The sequence below is a fragment of the Trachurus japonicus genome, chromosome 14 (genome assembly GCF_045865225.1).
Source record: "Trachurus japonicus isolate A0001 chromosome 14, Traja_1.0".
Classification (NCBI taxonomy): Eukaryota; Metazoa; Chordata; class Actinopteri; order Carangiformes; family Carangidae; genus Trachurus; species Trachurus japonicus.
In genome coordinates, this window is record NC_140920.1 from 10400459 (window position 1) to 10422548 (window position 22090).

Here is a 22090-nt window from a genome sequence, read left to right on the forward strand (position 1 = left end):
GGATCAAATTCCTGCTGTGTGTAACTGCAGGAAGGTCAGATAAAAGACTCAGATCATACCTGACTGAATTCCCGCCTCTTCCTGCATCTTATGATCGTTTGGCAACACATTTACACATTTATTATTAATGTTCAACTCACCTCATAATCTATTAGTGACTAAAATTAGCTGTAATGCCTCATTAAAGTGTCTATCAAAGAGTTATGGAGCTATTATGCTCAGTGTTTTACCACATGATGACTGTATTCCCTCATTAGGTTGTATTATTATGATGCTTTTTTATTGCAGTAGATGTTCTCGTTATATCAATTAGGAGCTGCTGACATTACTTCAGGTGTTTAAACTCATCCTGTGTGTTGAAGTAAGCACTGTGCCGCCTCCACAGAGGATGTGGAGCGGCGGAGAACGCACGCAGCGAGCTGCTTCAATGACCGGTTTCACCTTGTAACACATGGTCACTGGGCACAACTTGTAGTACAAGCAGAGAGCCAAAGAAACTCTCCTTCCTTCTGCTTGGACTGACATTGGTGAGTAAGACACGAAGGCACAGTGCAGATAAATCCCCTTTTTCCTCACCGTTGCTTTCTTGCACTTTATTTCGTCTCTTTAAAAAACACAGACAAATAAATATAAAGACATATCGTCTCTCAGCAGATTAGAAACTGGTTTGAAGGTTCAGGAGCAAAGTCACTTCATTCTGAGTCCTTATCAGACGTGCCATCAAAACAATGTTTGTCCAAACAGACTGGACCGGTCCCCTGGACTCTGTCGACAATGGAAAGAGGCAGGATGTGGAGAGCACTATAGGAAACACATGAGCACATCCGCACAACTCTGGAGCAAGTTAATTAGCTGCTCTCTGTCATAACGGGGTCGCTATTATTTGACTGGTTTCAGATAAATGGATATTCATATAAACAGCTGAACCAACTTACACCATGTGAGCGCGCCTCGCAGTAAATGTTGACACTGAAGAAGTTTTCACAGAGGCGTGAAAATAATGTTGTATTGGGGCTTTGTCCACTTCACTTTACATATTATCTCTTTATTGATCAAGAGATAAATACATTTATCAAACAATCAGAAAAATGCCTAAAGTTATCATGGCATTTAACAGATTTTGTACCAGAACAATAACTTTTCTAATAACTCTTTCATTTCACTGAATGTAAGCCATCACTGAAGAAACCGAGCTCAAACCTAATCAAGTGTTGAATGTTATCAGAAGATGTCCGATTATTAACCAGTATCATGGAGTGCAAGTCTTATTTGTACTTTGGGTAGACTGCTGTGCTCTGTTCTTTCAACTCAGCTTGTTTTGTCTCTGCTCTTTTTTCCAGATCTGCATGTCGTGCTTTTGTAAGTCGCATGTGTCTTTGGTCGACAACAACTTATTTTACTTAAACCAGAGTGAGAAGTCAGAGCTGAGGCTGTGACTGCTCCTCGCATCTGAACATGTCAGTGCTGATGTACCAGTAGTGTGGGGGCACAGACTGTGAAAAGCCTATCAGCAAAATCTCAGGCTTTGGAGAATTGTGTCCCCCTTTATTCTCTGTTTCTCCGTCTCCCGCTCCCTCACTCCCCTTTGCTTACTTATCAATAATGCATGAATGAACACCCTCTCAAAACTGTTTTTACTGCAAGACTGCTTTTTATTTTTTGCTAACTAACAAATTTATTCAGAAAAAAAAACAAAACATGAAAAACAAACCAGAAAAAAGTAAGAACAAGTTAAGAAGCAGGTCAACTATGAAAATAACTACAGCATAAAATGACAGAGTCAGATGGGATGACTGAAACAAAGTTGATGTGTCATGTTTGGAACAAAACTGAAAATAACTTGAACATCAAAAGGATGACAACAGTTTTTGCTGAATTTTCCTTTGCAGCCAGGGTTGTTTCTTCAATGAGTGAAATATATTCTGATGTGATCCTGGTAAATTCACTTTAATCGATTTAATTTATTGTGACAGAAAGCAACCAAAGTATACAGGTATAAATAGATTAAGATGCTTTCAAAGTGAAGCCCTTTTTTGTCATGACCTCTGCCAGCAGACAACTTTATGACCTCTTTTGTCTTCCACAACTCCTCTAAATGTTGTGAGTGTTGTGTTTTTGTGTGTTGTTTAAGATCTTTTGTATGGACTCATCATGTGTGAAAGTCTGAGGTCAAATCCAACACATATTCATTAAATGTTCAGCTCTTTATTTATTTATTTTTAATTCTTGAACGTTTGGTTTGATGATGAGAGATGAACAGATGTGTCATGTTGTCGTGACTGTGATAGAGCTGTAAACTTGTGTGACATTGTCAATCAATTTGGGGAAATAGGAAACAAATTATGCAGAATAAGAGCATGGGCCTGCAGGTTGAAGGAAACAGCCCAGAAGAAAAACAAGAGTGATGTGAACAGGTTGTGGATGGATACTGAGAGTCGGGTCATTTGTTGCTCTGTGAAGCATGGTAGGACCAACCTGTCCCACTTCATCTTCCCAAACCTCTCCATGGATGTCTCAAAAATGTACCAGGGTCTCTCAAATCAACTGAATAGTGATATGAAAGTGGAAACCATGCAGGGTTTGTCAAAAGATCATTGTAAGTTGTGATTGTAAAGGTCATAGAAAATGTTTCACCTTTAACAATAGACTTTCGCTTGGTGAGACCGTGATATTAAGATTTAATCCTTTTAGAACAAAAACAAACAAACTCTCCTGGTTTGACTGCACTTGATTTTTGCCACCAAATTCTGCCATCCAACAAAAGTCTTGTTGAACAGGACATCGCTGACAGTGAGTGGGAACCAAAGGATGGTTGATAGCTCCAAAGATAGACCAAAAGGTCTTTTATTTTGAAATATACCAAATGAATTGCTGGGAAAATGACCTGAGACAGGAAATTAACACTGAACTCACCATTAACCTTCCATTAAAACCAGGCAGATGGCAAAGCTGTGGATAGTTTGGAGTCACTCTCTGAAGCACTTTATTACAAATCTGTCTTGTTTGTGCATTAGATTCACAGTAAATTTCACTCTGCATGTTCCAGACAGAATAATGTTAACAAAAAAATTCCAACATTAAATTCACTTGACTTGATTACCTTTGTGTCTTGGGAATAGTTTTCCAGCTACAGAAAAAATAAATCAGAACAAACCTTTTTGGAGAAGGGCCCTGGGGGTTGTGTGGTTTTAAAAAAAAAAAAAATAGTAGCAAGAAACAAACAATAATAGAGAGAAAGTGCATTGCCTTCCAGGCTGCAACAGTCTGAGGAGGAGTCTCTCCCCCAGGGATTAAGAAATAATGTGGGAAAAGAAAACATACTCAAATTCATGTTGCTCTGGGATTGTAAACATACCTGGATAGAGAGAATTTCCTGTAGGCCTACATTGTGCACTAAACTGGGTGAAGTGTGGCAGGGGGATACACATCCAGTTCATGACCTAAGATTGTCAACAACTAATGATTGAAGACAAACTGCATGCAACAAGTTACTGCTCCACAGCAGTAGTTTAATAAAGGTCAGCTCCATGTGTGCTATAGTATATATGTACATGTCTCTCTTTAAAATCATTAAGGATAAAGTCCTAATTTACACTTATTTTGATGAGAGGATTAAAAAAAATAACATCAATAAAATAAATCATATTCATATCATCAATGTCATGATAAAAATTTCAGGTCCAAAAATAAATTAAAGTTCAATAAGACAGAGAGGTATCAAGAGATACAGTGCCTTGTTTGTACATTTGTAAATTAACAAATATACATGCAAATCACATCTCTTGGAGAATGAGGACCACCTAACCTTTTGAAGAGGATGCAGTGATGAGTGTTACAAGTAACAACCTGAGAGCAGAGTGGTAGACAGTGTCAAGAGGTTTTAAAGTTGAAGCAGGAGCCTGTACAAGATGTTACCATGACCATGATCTGAAACTGATTGTCCCTGACCTGACAAGGAAAAACTGTTTTCCTGAGAAGAAAATGTTTCACTTCTAACTTATACTCATGAGATAAGTTACATTTTAGTCACATAGAACTTGTAGAATATTCATAGCCTGACACTTTTTGATGATGGATAACACAATTTAACAAAGGTTATTTTAACAAATACTCCCATTGACAATGTTGAGGCCTTTACAACTTTTCTGTTATGTCAAACATCCATCCATCCATCCATCCATCCATCCATCCATCCATCCATCCATCCATCCATCCATCCATCCATCCATCCATCCATCCATCCATCCATCCATCCATCCATCCATCCATCCATCCATTTTCCCCATACATAACTGGGATCAGGTCAGGATGGGATAGCTGGATATTACAGACACACCTGCCTCCAACAACGCTCTCCACTTCCTCCTACCAAGTAGGCAAGGAAGGCAACCAGGAGGCCTAATCAGCTGCCTGAATCCCCCAGTGATATAATACTGTTCAATAAATTGTATAGGTTGTACATCAATCTCAACTTATAAACTTGTTCATGATGAGAATTATGTGTTTTGGGGGTTTAATCCTATTCTCAAAAGTCACAATTAGGTTAATTTGAAATCTTTTTCTCCATTGACGATGTTAAGAACATGGGGCACTAATCTCTCCAGACACACTTTTGCCCAGGTGGCTATTTCCCTCATGATTCAGCCGTACTGGGCCACCAAAAAACTGACAACTAAGGCCACTCAGAGAGAGCAGACCTCGGCCAAGGTTAACGTCAAACTGTATACACCAGACTTCAGAGAAAAGAGGAACCAAATTCATAATAAATGATCTGGATCTACCCCAAAATGTAATGGGTTCCTCCCTGGCCCATGCCCCCACCCCCCACCTGCAACTTCAGTGCAAATCAATTCAGCACTTTTTGCATAAACCTGCTCAAAACACAGGTGAAAATATGACCTCCTTTTTTTAAAGTAACAATACAGTCATTTTACACCAGTAGCAAAGCACTGGCAGACAGATGGCAGCACATGGGGGAGGCAGATTGGGGGAATGGCAAATGACAAGGGTCCCCATCCGTCTGCCCTACATTATAACCTGTCTTAGTACTTTTCTTAAATACGTGTTATTACAAAATGTTCACAAACAGGGGGTGAACAGCAGACGTTTGCCCCTGGCCACAAAGCATGTTCGTCATCGTCACCAGTCCATCCATGGTCTTTTAGGGCTGGAGAGAAATTAGAGGATGGGGAGGAGGCGCTGTTAGACCCAAAGTCACTGAAGGCATCAGTCTGTGTAGGCTACTGCCATTTACACTAATGTACATGTGTCTGGCGCCATCTAGTGTCACTTGTGTACTGGTGCAGTACTAAGTGGTGAAAAAATAATGTGATTTCTCATAAAAGTTTCCCCTCTTTGAGTTTTTTTTTTTTTTTTTTGTTATTTTGATAATATTGACCGGGCTTTTTAATGTGGTGTGGACAAGATGCTTTGGTAGCCAACTTCCTCTTTAAAATATAAATATTCAAAAATATTCTCTATTTAATTTTTATACATATATATATTTTTTATTTATTTATTTATTTTTCACTATTTATGTATTTTTTAAATTCTGATCATGTATTTATATATTTAATTTTATTTATTTATTTTAATATTATTTTATTTATTTATCTACTTATTTTTATTTTATTTAATCTAATCATTTATTATTTTTATTATTGTTATTTTCCAACTTTATCCTTTATGTCACTAATATCATAGCCTTGGTAAATTCAACTAGGCTACTTTGCTTTTTTCTTTTTTCTTTTTTTTCCTCTTTTCTCTTCTTGTCTAACCTTGTATAACATGTGCTGTCTGATGGGTTGGGGTGAGGGGTTTATGTATGTTTTAAATTCTGATCATGTATTTATATATTTCATTTTATTTATTTATTTTAATATTATTTTATTTATTTATCTACTTATTTTTTATTTTATTTAATCTAATCATTTATTATTTTTATTATTGTTATTTTCCAACTTTATCCTTTATGTCACTAATATCATAGCCTTGGTAAATTCAACTACTTTGCTTTTTTCTTTTTTCTTTTTTTCCCTCTTTTCTCTTCTTGTCTAACCTTGTATTACATGTGCTGTCTGATGGGTTGGGGTGGGGGTTTTGTTTCTGTGTTTTGTATTGTTTGTGGTTGGGAAAAACAATAACATGTGTTTAATTTAAAAAAAATAAGAATAATATATACTAAATATGTCATGTTAAACATTTAATAACCTTGGGTTTAAAATGTATTTAAACAAACGGTGATTTCGTGCCAAGTTTTGAAATTTCCGACTGTACTGGAAGACAACGCGAGACGTGAACGCAGCAGCATCCTCAGCGGTCACGTGACTGTGTGAAACAAATCATGTGACTGACTCAGCAAGGTAAACCGCGCAGTGTGTTTCTTCCTGGGCACTGAAACACAAGAAAACACATCGTCCGGGGTCCAGGATGTCTCCAGCGGGCAGACCGTGGCTGCTCGGTGCTCTGCTGGGCCTGTGCTCCGTGTTTGAGGCGGTGTCTCTGCTGGACAGCGGCATGCTCTTCCCCCGGGAGTCCTCGTCCAGAGAGCGGAAGGAGCTGAGCGGACTGTGGAGCTTCAGGGCGGACAAGTCCCCAAACAGGAACCAGGGCTTCGAGAGGGCATGGTACAAAAGTCGCCTGGCGGAGGTGAGCGGAGCAGGACACAGTGGGGGAAGTGGTGAAACAGGTCGCAGTTTAAAAAGTTCAATAAAGGCTCCAATATGTTAATTGTCAACAAGCTGCAGGCACACAGTGTAGAGGCCGAAATCACTGCAAAGCAAACAAGACACAGATTAACACTAATATTGTAACTTAGGCTACAGTACACAGTAGAACTATTGTAGTGATATCAGTGGAGATAATAACTTAATAGAAAGTCAAAACTGTCCTCTAAGACTGAATCAGTCTGTGACCTCTTCTTCTTGGTGTGGAGAAGTGGGAGTGATGATGATCTGTGCTTTTCTCCTCAGTGTTTAACTTTTTTTGAGGTATGAAGATGTAAAAATAGCTAGTGATTCTCAAAAGAGAAAGAAAATAATAGGAAAAGCAAGAAAGGTAGGCTATACATAGTGGAAAATATTAATATATTAAATCTAAATTGATCATCTTGTGATCTCTCAGATTTATGTTATGAGGTCATGCCAGGCCAGGATCTAATAGATTAATTAAGATCAAATAACTCCCTGTCATTATTATGGAGTTACTGTTAGTGTTGCTTACCATCACAGTAAGTTCAGTTTCACTGCAGAACAGTTGGAAGTAAATTACTGCCTTTTCACTGACGTGTATTGTTTTATGTGTATTGTTTTATTTTCTCCAGACTGGCCCAGTGATTGACATGCCAGTTCCTGCCAGCTACAACGACATCACCCAGGACCCTGCACTGAGAGATTTCATTGGCTGGGTGTGGTACGAGCGAGAGGTCGTGGTCCCTGCCCGCTGGGTCGCAGATGAAGGAACACGAGTTGTTCTCAGAGTGGGAAGTGCTCACTATTATTCCATGGTGGTGAGTATACACTCCTAATCAGTCCAGTCACAGTTGGAAAAATAAAAGTTGTCTGCTTCTTTAACGTCCCTCTTTACCTTTGCAGTGGGTGAACGGGGTGAAAGTGACCGAACATGATGGCGGCCATCTTCCATTTGAGGCTGAGATTGGCAGTTTGATCCGCAAGGACCCGACTGTGCCGTGCAGGATCACTATCGCTGTCAACAACACTCTGACTCTGGTGACGCTCCCTCCAGGAAGCATCCAGCACATGGACGACCGCACCAAGTAACCTCAGTCTTCACAGTTTGAATTAGGATGTCGTATAAAAGCTTCATTAGTGTTCTCACCTTAATGACATTTTCAACATGTAGGAACCTTTGATTCAGATCTAGAAAATCTTTTATGGGTTAGGTGACCTGGGATTTTGAAAAAATATTACTGTTTCTTTTTTTTTCACAAAATGTAAACCTTACACATTGCTATTATCAATCAGCAAACTATATTCATGATCGCTGACTCATTGCTACAACAATGATATTTCAGAAAATTGTGGAAAAAGTGCCCACAATAATTACCCAGCACGACTGCTTCTGAATGCTTATTTTATCCAATTAACACAAACAAATATATAAAGTCAACATTTCAAGATCTGGATTAAATGAATCAGTTAATTGCTTTACTCATCTTGGGGGAAAAATACCAAATTGATAATTCATTCTAATAGTTGCCAATTAATTTTCTGTCCATCATCTCATCAACTAATCGTCCAGAGACATCTGCATTGGTTTGCATTGCACTGGGTCACATCACTGATATCTGCTGTCATTAGACTGAACCCCTGACTACATATTTTTTCAGGAGTGGGAATCACTAGAGGCCTAACAATATGATATTACCCCAATATGATATTACTGCCATTCTAAATATTTTTGCAATATCCAAGAGTATTGCAATAAACTATTGTGAAACATTGCAATGGACCAACACGGTCATAAAAATATTCTGATATTTTAGGGTTTTAAACTTAGATAAATATGTATATTTGCAATTTACATGACACAAGATTGATCCATGAAGCTCCATTTGCTATTTCATCTCCAATGTTGTTAACTATTGTTTGTGTTTCTTTATTCAGAGAATTGTGCTTCTAAAATGTGTAGGTTCCTGTCTGTGAGGACTAACAATACTGAAGAAAACATTCATTGCTCAACAGGTATCCTGATGGTTTTTTTGTGCAAAACATCTACTTTGATTTCTTCAACTATGCCGGGATACATCGTCCTGTGTTGCTGTACACGACTCCGAAGGCGTATGTTAATGACATCACTGTGGTGACGGACTTCTCGGATAACATTGGTAAATGAATACAACTAAACACAGTGACACAACTCAGTGGCGATGAAGCTAAAATTCATAAAATGAGTGAATATCATCTGTATCAACTGTTTCCCCCCTGTTTTGTTTTTTTTAGGTCTGGTTAAATATGAAGTATCAGTCAAAGGTGCGACCACATCCACAGTGAAGGTCACTTTGATGGACAAAGACAGACACTGTGTGGCTTCCTCCAACGACCAGTCTGGAGTTCTCAAAGTGGTCGATGTCAACCTGTGGTGGCCGTACCTGATGCATGAGAACCCAGGTTACCTGTACACTCTGGAGGTAAGAACCTGTGTTTACGTACATTTTTCATCCATACAAGTTTCAGATGCATCGGTGTTGGGTTTGTTAGAGGGCTCACAAAGATTATTTTATTGATTATAGTCAGCGTGGGTAAACAGTGTTTCATGTACTCAACAGAACATAATTAGTAAGATCACAACACTTCATCATCCTCCACCTTGTGTTCAAATGAAGGATATGTCATCATGAATTTATGTTACTCATCCTTAATAAAAGATTAAGTCTCTATTTGTTCCTATGACATTTACTGGATTATGAATCAATAATGATAATAAACCTACTTCATACATTTATTCATAGATAGATAGATAGATAGATAGATAGATAGACAACCTTCATTAAAGCAGAAGTAAGCGATCCGGTCGTTTTGGCTAACTTCTTGTCAGCCGATGGAGTTAGCAGTCCCCGCCCTCGTCCCTACGTCACCACATTCACGTGCATCCCTTGGCTGCACACACAGAGAGGACCGCCCCTTTATGCCGTTCTCTCTCCTCATTGGATAAAGGTTGTAGGATACAAGGAAAGTTTTCTCCTTGGCTTACAGCAGAGCAGAGTGACTGACAGACCCCTGTTTCAGACCAAACACTCTATGTAAGTGATTGCCGTCGGAAGACATAACTATTTAAGACTTATTAACACAAACATTCCGCTTACTTCTGCTTTAAGGTGTCACTCCACAACACAATAAAAATAGAAAATGCATAAGGGTACAGGGGGAATGCCTAAATAAACATAGTTTATAAAAAAATTACACTACTCCACTCAAAAAAGTGTTGTGAGACACACATTAAAAAGTCCAAAATACCAAATACCAAATACCAAATACCAAAATAAAAACGTATACAATGGTATCATGAATCATAAACCGGAACTCATAAAAGACAATTTCCTATTTAGGATGCGGTGGCAAGCTTTGGCACCTTCCTTGATGCAATGCTTACCAGATAAAATTACACACACTTTATGTGTATCATCAAAATAATTAAAATGAATATATACTTAGAAAGTGAATGGAATAGTTCAGTGCAAATGTCAGCATAAATATCACAGTGTAAAAAATCATAAGCTTCATATGCCACTACATTAAATCATCCTCCACTTACATAGTTATTGCATTGCCTTGGCATGTCTGAGAGCAGATCAGGACCGTTGTTATAGAAACGTAAAGCTGGTTTTGACGTGTAAACAGAAGCAAGAGCTACATGTTGCTGCAGGACCCGGCAGCAGTCAACATGTTCCTGACACAGTTTTTCTCAGTCTTTCTCACTTCATTACTTCATTACTTCATAAACTGTTGACACGTCCATGTCCATCCTCTACTTATTTGGCAGCTGCCAGATGTTCTCAGTTATATTTGATTAATGTGTCATGCTGAACTTCACATCTTTCACCAAGCAGACATTGGAAACATGACACATGTCGATGTTTCGTCTGATCCGCATCAGAGCAGCTTCTTTAATTACATGCACTTGGTTTATGTGAAGTCAAGTGATGTTTTGATTTTGACTTTAACTCTTGTGTGTGTATATGTGCTGTACTAGTTTAAAAGGTGATAATGCCACTTGTTGGTTGTTTTTCTTACAGTCATACTCATTTCTTCCCTCCAGATACAGGAGGTGTAACTTGTGAAGGAGCTTCCTAACCAGAGGAACATTCAGCACAATTACCCTTGAAATAAAGGTTTCTGAAACTGTCACTTGTTCACTTCAACCTCCAGGTTCGCTTAATGGCAGCCGATGAGAGATCAACGTATGAAGATGTGTACACTCTGCCGATCGGTATTCGCACTGTTAAGGTGACCAGCACCCAGTTCCTCATCAACAACAAGCCGTTCTATTTCCATGGAGTCAATAAACACGAGGACGCTGATGTGAGTACCACTAGAGGGAGCCAAACGCTTCACCAACAAACCAAGCAGCAACAATTATCCAAGTTTTAGACATTTCATGACATTTACAACACATACACATGAAACAATCTGCAGAAAATCTTAAAGTTAGAATCTCTCCCATCAGTACAGCAGCTCAAAATCCTCGTCTCAAACCTGGTTTCACTGGATTGTAATTGTTTTAATTGTACTTGATAGTGATTGTTCACTGTTCTTAGCTGTTTTCTAATATTTTCTTTTTTCTAAACTCTTGTTCTTCTTTGCTGTATTTGTTATTCTCTCGACACACCATTGTAAATGAGAACCGTCCACAATGGTCTTCGAGAATAAATAAAGGTTATAATAATAAATTGATCTTTTTATCATACGTGTCAGATCCGAGGTAAAGGTTTGGACTGGCCGCTGATTGTCAAGGACTTTAACCTACTGAAGTGGTTGGGGGCCAACTCGTTCCGCACCAGTCATTACCCCTATGCTGAGGAGATCCTGCAGATGTGTGATCGCCATGGCATCGTAGTGATAGACGAGTGCCCGGGAGTGGGCATCAAAGACATGTAAGTACCATCCTTCATTTCTTCTTTTGATCTGTTACTGACCAACACATCCGTTGTTAGACGCACCTTCGCTGTTCTTCCTTACAGACTTTGATGAGTGTTACCTGTAGTGGTGATGATGTTACAGTATATTTGTCAGTCAGCTCAGAGTGTGCTGTGTCTTTTGTGCCTTTCTGGTCCAGTCGTAGTTTTGGAAACGCCTCTCTGGCTCATCACCTGGATGTCATGGATGAGCTCGTGCGTCGGGACAAGAACCACCCGTCTGTGGTCATGTGGTCAGTAGCTAATGAGCCCGCTGCAGAGATGCCCCCTGCTGGATATTATTTCAAGTGAGTTCTGACTGAGCGCTCCGCTAAATTGACCCACCTAGTGTCAAATAATGGTGCACACACAAAGTGACTGATGTTTTTTTTATATATACGTATATATACAGCTCTGGAAAAAATTAAGAGACCACTTCAAAATGATCAGTTCCTCTGGTTTTACTATTCATAGCTATGTGTTTGAGTAAAATGAACACTTTTGTTTAATTCTATAACCTACTGACAACATTTCTCCCAAATTGGAAATAAAAATATTGTCATTTAGAGCATGTATTTGCAGAAAATGGCAACAAGTCAAAATAACAAAAACAATTCTGGTGTTTTCAGACCTTGTATAATGCAAAGAAAAAAGTTCATATTCATTTTAAAACACAACACTACTTTTTAAATTTAGGAAGAGTTTAGAAATCAAAATTGGTGGAATAATCCCAATTTTTAATCGCAGCAGTGTTTTTTTTAAATTTATTTATAATCTTTCTTCCTCATTAAATATGATTTGGTTCAGGTGATCAGCTAAGTAGAGTGAGGTGTGCTTGTGTTGGAGTTCAATAGACACTGGAATCGATGGCTGCCATACATGTAGAGATAAGGCTGATTTATTAAGAACATTTTGGAGTGGTCTCTTTATTTTTTCCAGAGCTGTATATACTTGGAAGTTTTATGCTGTTATGTGATATGTAGCTGACAGTGTAGAGAGGGAGAAGATCTGGGCCACCAGGACGCCCCTGAAAGCCCCAAACCTGTAAAAAATCCAAAGCATGTAACTGTGTGTATGAGAGGCCCTGGTTTGTTTGTCAGTCACGGCCTCTCCCTTTTTACTCTGATGGCTGGAATGCAGCAAGAGTCGTCATGAAGACGCCCTGAACACTACCAGCTGGAGCTCGGCTCTCGCCCGAGGCGTCAGGGAGACAAACAGAGCAAACAAATACTGAACCTGTCAAACTGCCATATACTCATATTCACTGAAGCTGCATGGTGTGTTTTTGTGCAACTGTTGTGAACATTCGATATCCTGTTATTGTAATGCACATGATCCCAGGATGCACACTCCCCAAGCTGCACATTCATTACTCAGTCACCTTTTGTTTCCTTACAGGACTCTGATAACACACACCAAAGCTCTGGACTCGACCCGGCCTGTCACTTACATCACTGACAGTAACTATGCCAGGGACAAAGGGGTGAGTTTTTCCAGTGTCTGCAGTACACCCAAGTGGAAAAAAAACCTGCACAGCACATCGGTTGTTTCATTTACTACAGGTACATGCACATTTCACACGTTTTTGTTCAGTTAAAGAGTTAATATCCGCTTGGCAACCACTGCAAAACTTGATTTCACAAACTTAGTTACCAGCTGGATTGATTTTGATTGTGTACTTGAGGGTGTGTCGGTGCAGTGACTGTAGCGGGTGGTTACAGGTGTGACACAGTACACCAGTGTGAGATATTAACAATTTGTGTTTCATGGTCAGATATTGAACTTTTTGGTAACCCTTTAATTTACAAGCCGCTAATTATGTGACAATGTCAAGAAATAGCCAAGAAATAACAGGTAATTTCATAGTAATGGCATGTTTTTCAAAAAGGCAAAAGACTACACATGCTTTTCATGCTTTGAATTTTTTGGGGAAAGGCCAGAATTTTTCTCCACCAAGTCCTTGCAATTGACCGTTATTTCTATGCAATCAATCATTATGTCTTGGCTATATTTCTTGACATTACTATGAAACCGTTATTTCTAGGCTATTTCTAGACATTATGGCGCATTTAATTGTTATTTCTTGGCTATTTCTTGACATTATCACGTTATTAGTGGCCTGTAAATTAAAGGGCTACCAAACTTTAAAATTTTTGAGCAAATGCAACATGCACTACCTTGATGACAGACGTTTTGATCCTGTGTATTTGGCCACTAGAAAAAATAGTTCATAAGATTCATGAATACATAACTAGCCAAGTTCAACATGTCACTATTGTGAAGTTGAACTCAATTAATCAGTTTGATCTGGACGTGGTCTGATCAGATCTGACAGACGGTGCTTTAACAAATGGCGCCACAACTTGTGATTCGAATACCAAATCCTGATTGGTGCCCTCAAATACACAATGTGACAACTAGATGACGACAGCCTTTCAGGAAATTTTTGTTTCATTGATAGCATCAGCCACATTATCTTGACACATTTTAAGAAAGGCCACTCACGTGTAAAAGAGCTTGCTGGAATAAAAAGAAAAGCAAAATATACTGTACTTCTGTTCTCAGAGCTGCAGGTCACATCATGAGACTTGACTGAATGTTGTCATACTTTAGTTTAACATGTTGCCCTGTGGTGAGCCAGATAAGGGGCCCGATCGCCTATAAGGAAGTAAAAGTCGAGTTGCCAAAGTTTTATCAGTTCAAATTCTGTAGCGTTTGTTGACCAAGTTGTTGACATGCCTGAGGGTTTTTCACATTCCTGTCCGGTGAAGAAAGGATTTTGTAGGTCGATGCTTGTAGCTCAAAGGCACTGATTAGTTTGCAATGGTTTGTAATTTGTAAATGCCTCTGGCTGTGTGAGTACAGCACCTCTGAATGCACAATTCAAACATTGTCTCTCTCAAGGCGAATCGAATTACTGCTGCTACACTCTCAGTGAAAACCGGATCCACAAAGATCCACAAAAGGAAAATCACTCGGCCTTTACTTGTAATTTATGATCATAATTTTTGATCACAGTCAAAGTCACGGTTGTTTTGCACTGTCAGTATCTCTACAAGTCATGTATTGTCTCGCCTCTTGTCCCAAGGCTCCCTATGTGGATGTGGTGTGTGTAAACAGCTACTTCTCCTGGTACCATGATCCGGGACACTTGGAGGTCATCCCCATCCAGCTCAACACGCAGTTTGAGAACTGGTATGGGAAGTATCAGAAACCCATCATCCAGAGTGAATACGGAGCAGATGCAGTGCCGGGGCTTCACAACGTGAGGATTCACCAACGTACACATTCAGTGACTAGATCCAACTAGGGATGTCACGATTATAGATTTTCTTGTTACGATTATTGTCAGAGAAATAATCACAGTATTACAATTATCACGTATATTATGCATCAATACATTTCACAACATTATGAATGTATAGAATGAAATACAGTCAAAATGTAATTACATTCTCTTAATATAGGACAAGTTATTTATCCCCCGGGGGGAAGTGTTTGAAATATTTAACTCATGAATTGTCATCTATACCAAATGTTTAAGTTTATTTTAATCATTTTTTTTAAATTATAAATGACACGATAACATTTAAATTCCTACCAATTCAGTGTTACGCAGGGGTCGCGTTAACCGGATATTTTCCGTCATTGACCGTTTTTTTAAAACGGTGACGGAAAAATTTTGAGGCCATCCGTCATTTTGACAGATTGCAATTCACAGCCATGGCCGTCTGGCCATGTGCATTTGTTTACAATGAAGCCGGCGGATAATCAATAAATGGAGCGGTGGATAACGATATAAAACATATACAATGTCTCAAAGTCACTATGGTGAGAATTAGATTAAAAAACAAACAAACTCACAGCTGGCTGGTGCGCTCAGTAGAAAACGCTGTAGTACATACCCCAGGCCTGTGTGGAGCGTGTGTGGCGCTGTAGCGCTGCCACACATAAACACTAACAACAGAGAAGAAGACAGAAAGCTTCCCCGCAGTATTCAAACTCCAAACATTACAAGTGGATTAAATATTGATGGGAGTCGTGTCAGTGCAAATATGACGGTCGATAATGATTTAACGGGCGAGATTCAGCTGCAGTGTCCGAGGGGCCGACAGTAGTCAGCTGTTAAGTTACGTAGCTGTAGCTACACAGGTGTGATCGGTACAGGTAGAGCGGTGGGGGTAGGACATTTCACACACTTACCGCGCACAACTCTTCCAAAGGTAACGTTAAGCCTTCTTTTAATGTATTCTGCCCGCCGTGGCATTGTTTATAACACTTAAAGCTGAGTGGGGTTTGGTCCTGTCTGAATTTGTGCTGCATCTGGCTGTGTGGTCTATAGCTTCAGTTGTTTCAGTGATGCGCAGTGGCTGCGTGCGTGCGTGCGTGCGTAAAAGAGAAATGAGAGGCACAGAGAGAGAGAGAGAGAGAGAGAGAGAGCTAACGCCAGTGCACTACGCGGTGCCTATGTGAAAACGTGCTCCTTTGGATGTTTTGGTATAACACATGGGTTAGCATGTTGATTGTTGACAGAAAACTGATGTCATCTAACGTTGTATTTAGATGTTGAGTGGCAGAAAGTGACCCCCGCATTCACTGACTGACCCCACAGTTAGATGTGCTCTGACGCAGACTCTGCTCCAGAGCATTCTCTGTTCAATTTGTTTGGACTTGATATGAATTAAACATGAATTAAAATTGAATGCTATTGAATATGGCATTATTATCATTTAAAAAAATAAATAAAGTGACCGGTAAAAATAGATTATGACGGAATTTTTATGACCCCGTCAGTCAAAATGACCGGCGACGAAAAAGTCTAGCGCAACCTCTGGTGTTACGTTAGATAAATGGACCAGTATCTGTGCATCTTCCTTTACTTTGGCGCACATCTGCCGATATGGTTCCGAGTCCGACATAACCTTTTTTCAGAAAGTGACGGTATTTAGGAATCTTTACGATCAATTAATTGTGGCGTTTAATACCACAAATAATTGTGAAAACAAGTAATCGTGACATCCCTAGATTCAACTGTGACACAGTCTTTATATTTTACTCTTTTAGTTTGCTCACGCGGCAGCTTTTCTTCTCTCCCTCTAGGATCCACCCATGATGTTTACTGAGGAGTACCAGAGGGTCGTCCTGCAGAACTACCACGACGTGTTCGACCAGAAGAGGAAGCAGTACGTCGTCGGCGAGCTCATCTGGAACTTTGCTGATTTCATGACTGCACAAGGTACAGAGCCGCAGAGCCACACACACTGTCACCTCTCCCAGTGTATATACAAAGAAAAACTCCCCACACTCTTCGCTAAACACCAATCAAGTAGCTTAACAGTCACACAGGAAGAAAAAGCCTGGTCAGAGCATCCACATAGCGAACGCCTCATGGTGATAACACCTGCGGCGCCCAATGACACTGTGAGGGACGTGGAGTCAGAAGACACTCCTGTACTTGGTTTCTTTACAACCTGAGCTTTGTCTGTTGTGAGGTTATCAAAATTATATATATATACTGTATATATATATATATATATATATTAACAACTTATCATTATTCCATATCAAAAACATTGACATCAATGGTTAAAGGGACTACGAGGAGTACTGTTTTCACACTAGCCTATATTTCCCATGAATCTCTGCGCGCGCCGCGCAGTGAAATTCTTGGACCGGCGCAAGACGGACGAAAGCAAAAGCATTTGCCAAGAATGTTTTCATTCATCAAGAACAAAAGTCGGAGGTTCAAAGACGATTAGATACCGTCGTAGTTCCGACCATAAACAATGCCAACTAGCGATCTGGTGGCGTTATTCCCATGACCCGCCGCCCACCGGGCAGCGTCCGGGAAACCGAAACTAGGAAATGCTGGGCGAGTCAACCACTAAATAATAATATCAAAATAGACAAAACAATATATTTATTGAAAATGGACCCATTAACAAGTGAGGGTAACGTAGATCTATCCACATTAATATGAGACTCTTTTTTTATAACCAAAAGCAAACTCCTCTGGGTCTCTTAAACATTTCTTACAAAAGTTGTGAACACCACAAGGTTAATCAAAATGATATTTGTGCAAATAAAAATGTGAAAATCCCAGTAGCACACCCAACTGGATAATCAAAATTATGTATAAACAAAGAGAACAACAGGATCTATTGATCATATAAAAGTACTACTTTTCATCAGATTAGAGACGTTGTATGAAGTTATATCTAAAATTGTCTTTATTACAATGGTAAAATCAACTTGGCACCAGTGGACTTCTCGCCAAGGACGCCCCACACGAGGTGTCACTGTGGCATCCCAGAAGTGTGCGAACATCAGCGCTGATTTCTTGCCGACTTTCTAGGCTCGTCCCCCGGTCCGACACATCCGAACGCCCCAGTGACAGAGCTATTTTAGGAGTCTGTCTACTTATAGCTATAGATTTACCTCTCCGGGTTCTGGCAATCAGGAGGCAGCACGCTTCACTTTCAAAACGAATCTCCTCCTAACACATGAATCGATCTGCGTATTGACCCACAAAGGGCTCTTTTTGTATCTTGCGTCCCGTGTGCGTGACGAGGCTCTCGTTGCTCCATCTTGTTGTTGTTGTTTGCAGGGATCACCCGCGTGGTGGGGAACAAGAAGGGGGTTTTCAGCCGGCAGAGGCAGCCCAAAGCAGCAGCATACATCCTGAAGGAGAGATACTGGAGACTGGCCAATGAGACGGGCAGACTACCACCTTGGACCAAATACCCCTGCTCACTGTGACACCTGCCTGCCTCTGTTGGAGCGACCGGTCCAGGACAGACCATGCCTTGTGGAAAAAGTGTCGGTTTCACATGATTTCCTAGTTCGAACCCATTTCCATGTGTGCACCTCAGGTCAAACCACCATAAAACACGAGTTAGCCATGCTGTTCCTGCGGTCTGCATAAAACAACCACCAACACTATGTTCAGTTTTTCCAGCAATCTGGAAACTTATAAACAATTTTTAATGCTGATCAAAGTCAGCCTCAAGTGGTTCTTCTCAATAGAAATAATAATAATCGTGATTGGTTTCCTTATGACATAATTTATGAGGATATTATAACAGCGGTGCAGGTGGTGTGTTTCCACTGCTGTCATAAAAAGGTCAAGACAAAAAAAAACCCAATCAAATCCTTCAGTTCCAGAGATTAGCTCTGACCTTTTCCTCCCGTCAGGTGATGTGCGTTCACCTGGCAGACAAAGGACTTAACCAGTTACTTTAAAGGACACTGTAAAGGAAAGAAGACACAATGCCCGCTCTGTGTGCTGAAGGAAACCATCTCTTTCATAAAGACGTCAATTTAAGAGATTCAAGAGTTTAATATAACACCAGTGTTAGAAGTTGTTTTCATGAATGTTAATCTGTCATTTCTGGGCTTTGTGCAAACAACCTGACTGTGTTTTTAATTTTTTTTTTAAGTGGTGTATACATGTAATGTTCAAGTAGATTACAATGCTGAATCTAATCAGAAAAGTGCTTTATTTTTATATATGAAAATCAACCGAAGAAAAATCTATTTTGATATGTACCAAGGCATTAGAGACAAACTGTTCTGCTGAGTGTTTGAGAGATTTTTACACTTTCAGCATGACTCAAGGAGCAGTTTTGTCGAGGACGTTGAAGTGAACGTTCACTGTCTTGATGTTGTTTCTTCAAATCACTGTGACTTGATGTTCTCTTGTTTTGGACACCACAATGTAACCTAGAGGTTTAAGTGACATGTTGATTGTTGATGGTGGCGTGACTCTAATCAGACTCGTCACTATCAGTGACTCTGCTGCTCGTGGCCTCATTACATGATTGACCTTTGTGTTGCAGCCGGTCAAATATTCAGATTCTACTGTATTTCCCGTTGCTGGGAGTTCATTCACTTACACAACATTTGATGAAAATCTTGTGTCTTAACAAAACATGTGAGGAACAATAAAACACCTTTTGCATCACTTTTTTTCTTCCTTTGCCTTGCTTTGTTTAGATTTGTTACAGCTGTTTACACAATAATTGTGTTTCATAACTGTATTCATGTGTCGTTAAACACAACAAAACAAATCCAAAGAACTCAATCAGTACCAGCACTGATACTGACATCAAGGTTTAGTTTCTTTTGGTGACTGGAGAGACACTGAATGTTTTTAGTATTAGTGTTAATGTTTTCAGCTCATGGGAGGATGATGTTCAATAGTAATGTATTGCATCTGCAGCCAGTATTGATTTTCATTATTCAATCTAAATCCCTCAATACGGGAAACGTTTTATTCTTTGCTAATGAAAAACAAAACAAAAAACAGCTACAATACTTAGTAACAAACCTTCTACAATAAGTTTAACCGGTTTCCCACATGGACTTCAGTTGAAATAAAGGTTGTTCTTTTAAAAAGATAAATAAATAATCCAAATGCTAAGGGAACCAGATTAACCAGGTCGATATTTGAACTTTCTACTTGGACCATAGCCTTTAATGATTGAGATCTCAGTGTTTCAAGCATGTATTATAACAAGTCGCTGCCTATATTAACATGGAAGCAGGTTTTTCTCTTGAGTAATAATTTCTCCTGTCACAATATCCAGTGGAAGAGCTGGGAACAGAATCTGCAGTATAGACCTTGTTCTTTTCCAATGACGTCTGAACTTTATCCCAAGATAAAATGAATTTCTGATGAGTGAGTCACTTGGTACGACTGAGTGGACAGCATTCATTTATTATTTCTAGAGTCAAATTTAGTTTTTTGTTTTAACAGATAGTTTCCTTAGTGACCTGTGAGGTATGGCAACACAGATATTAACACTGCGGAACATTTTTGCCTAGAAAGAGGACGCTTAACAGCCAGTATGAACAGGAGTGATTACAGTAAACTAAACCTGCTCCTGTTCTCTTGTAAGCATCTGATGACTGGTCAGGACGAACTTGTGAACTCAACATTTTTAATTTATTTCAAATAACTTATAATGACATGGGCATTTCAGAGGGAATGTTTTAATGGTAGATAATTTCCACATGACAATGACACAATTAAAAATGTACTCATGTCAACCTTTTCTACAGTTTTCCCTTAAGATAAGATGGATTTAAACAGATTACGTTTTCGCACCCTCCTACCATTCCTGTAACACTTTTCCATGTAAGAAAATACAGCATTTTAAAACATATTTGGCAATACAGAAGCAAACCCAGTAAGTTTTCCTCCACAAAGAAATTTAATAAACATTTTATGCTGACACATGGATTCCTAGCCCTCCAACCCCTCAATGTTTTTTTGTTGTTGTTTTATTTTTTTAACTAAAATAACCCAGAATGTTAACAGTCTATACAGCTAAAGGGCAGAATTAATGATGAAAAAAGAACAATACAATCAATGTAGTTTAACAGAGTGTAATTTTAGCTAACAAACATGTCCTAGCTAGACAAATAAAGATCAAAATTATATAGTGGACTTGAGGAAGGAAAAAAGGAACGGCCATTGATTTGACAGGGCATTTTGTCTGGCAATTTCTGAATGGATTTTTGCACTGACTGACATTGGATATTAAATCTTTGGGAATTACCAATTTATCAATTGCATTTTTAAGGAAGGCAAGCAGAAGTGCCTGTTACAGTTACCATTCTTCGTTTTACAAGGCTATTACTGTTGCTCGTCTTTGGCTCAAGGCCTAGTGATCAAACAGAAGGCACTTTTGTTGGCATTGGTGATGCAACTAACATGGCAGTTATACCTCAGGGCCTAAATGAATTTTCATGAAAATGCAGTATCAGTCCTTTTGACCTTTTTCACATTAAATCATCACACAACATGGTGATCCTTTTACCAGCAAAAGATTCCAAACATTTAACATCCAAATTCCTTAACCCTCTCTTGAAAGTAACTAGTGTGATAGGCTTTGCATATGACGGGAACCATTAACATAATGATAGGCTACCTAATGTACCCTTGTCAGTTCTATGGTCAACACTCACAGGGCCCATAGTTGTGGCCAAAAAAAAAAAAAAAAAACTATCAAGTAATGTCAGTTTGACTGTTCTACATTTAAAAAAAAAAAAACTTTGACTTGTGCAAGTGAATCCATAGGAGACTTGACTTATGTGTGAGTGCACAGGATTTCCCCGAAAAAAGGACAAACACAAAACAGTGTTGTGGTTGTGGAATCTCATTCTGAGTTTAGATGAAAAATAACCTGATGTAAACCTGACCAGGCAATACTGTGTAAGGAAGATCTTAAAAATGACTTGCCAAGACATGATGGAAACGTTTAAAAATGTTACATGGAGGACAATGCAGTTCATTAAAAGACTGTACTGGATTTCACATGTTTTTGCCACTTTACTACCAAACATGTCAACTTCGCCCAACTGGCAACCAATTTCCAAAGCAAATCATGGTGTTTTTCCACGAGTTTCTCTTACAGACAGCTACTGGCTCATGGTGGGTTTATATATATATAA

At 39.2% G+C, this 22090-nt stretch overlaps 1 protein-coding gene across 1 annotated transcript; it reads left to right on the forward strand.

The window, feature by feature from the left end:
- The first annotated feature begins 6343 nt into the window (after window positions 1-6343).
- On the forward strand, window positions 6344-19597 carry gusb (glucuronidase, beta). The gene is made up of 12 exons (XM_085797410.1): window positions 6344-6648; window positions 7322-7507; window positions 7593-7774; window positions 8703-8845; window positions 8961-9148; window positions 10887-11039; window positions 11433-11611; window positions 11794-11940; window positions 13031-13115; window positions 14721-14897; window positions 16733-16868; window positions 18240-19597. The coding sequence occupies exons 1-12, from the start codon at window positions 6430-6432 to the stop codon at window positions 18389-18391; spliced, it is 1947 nt and encodes a 648-aa protein (XP_085653536.1). The 5' UTR covers window positions 6344-6429; the 3' UTR covers window positions 18392-19597.
- Window positions 19598-22090: the final 2493 nt, after the last annotated feature.

What these genes read in the sequence shown, in the direction of transcription:
- gusb (XM_085797410.1), top strand. Translation starts at nt 6,430, where the DNA reads ATGTCTCCAGCGGGCAGACCGTGGCTGCTCGGTGCTCTGCTGGGCCTG. An exon ending in ATAAACACGAGGACGCTGAT is followed by an intron (nt 11,040 to 11,432) that starts GTGAGTACCACT and finishes CATACGTGTCAG; the next exon opens with ATCCGAGGTAAAGGTTTGGA. An exon ending in CAGTGCCGGGGCTTCACAAC is followed by an intron (nt 14,898 to 16,732) that starts GTGAGGATTCAC and finishes CTCTCCCTCTAG; the next exon opens with GATCCACCCATGATGTTTAC.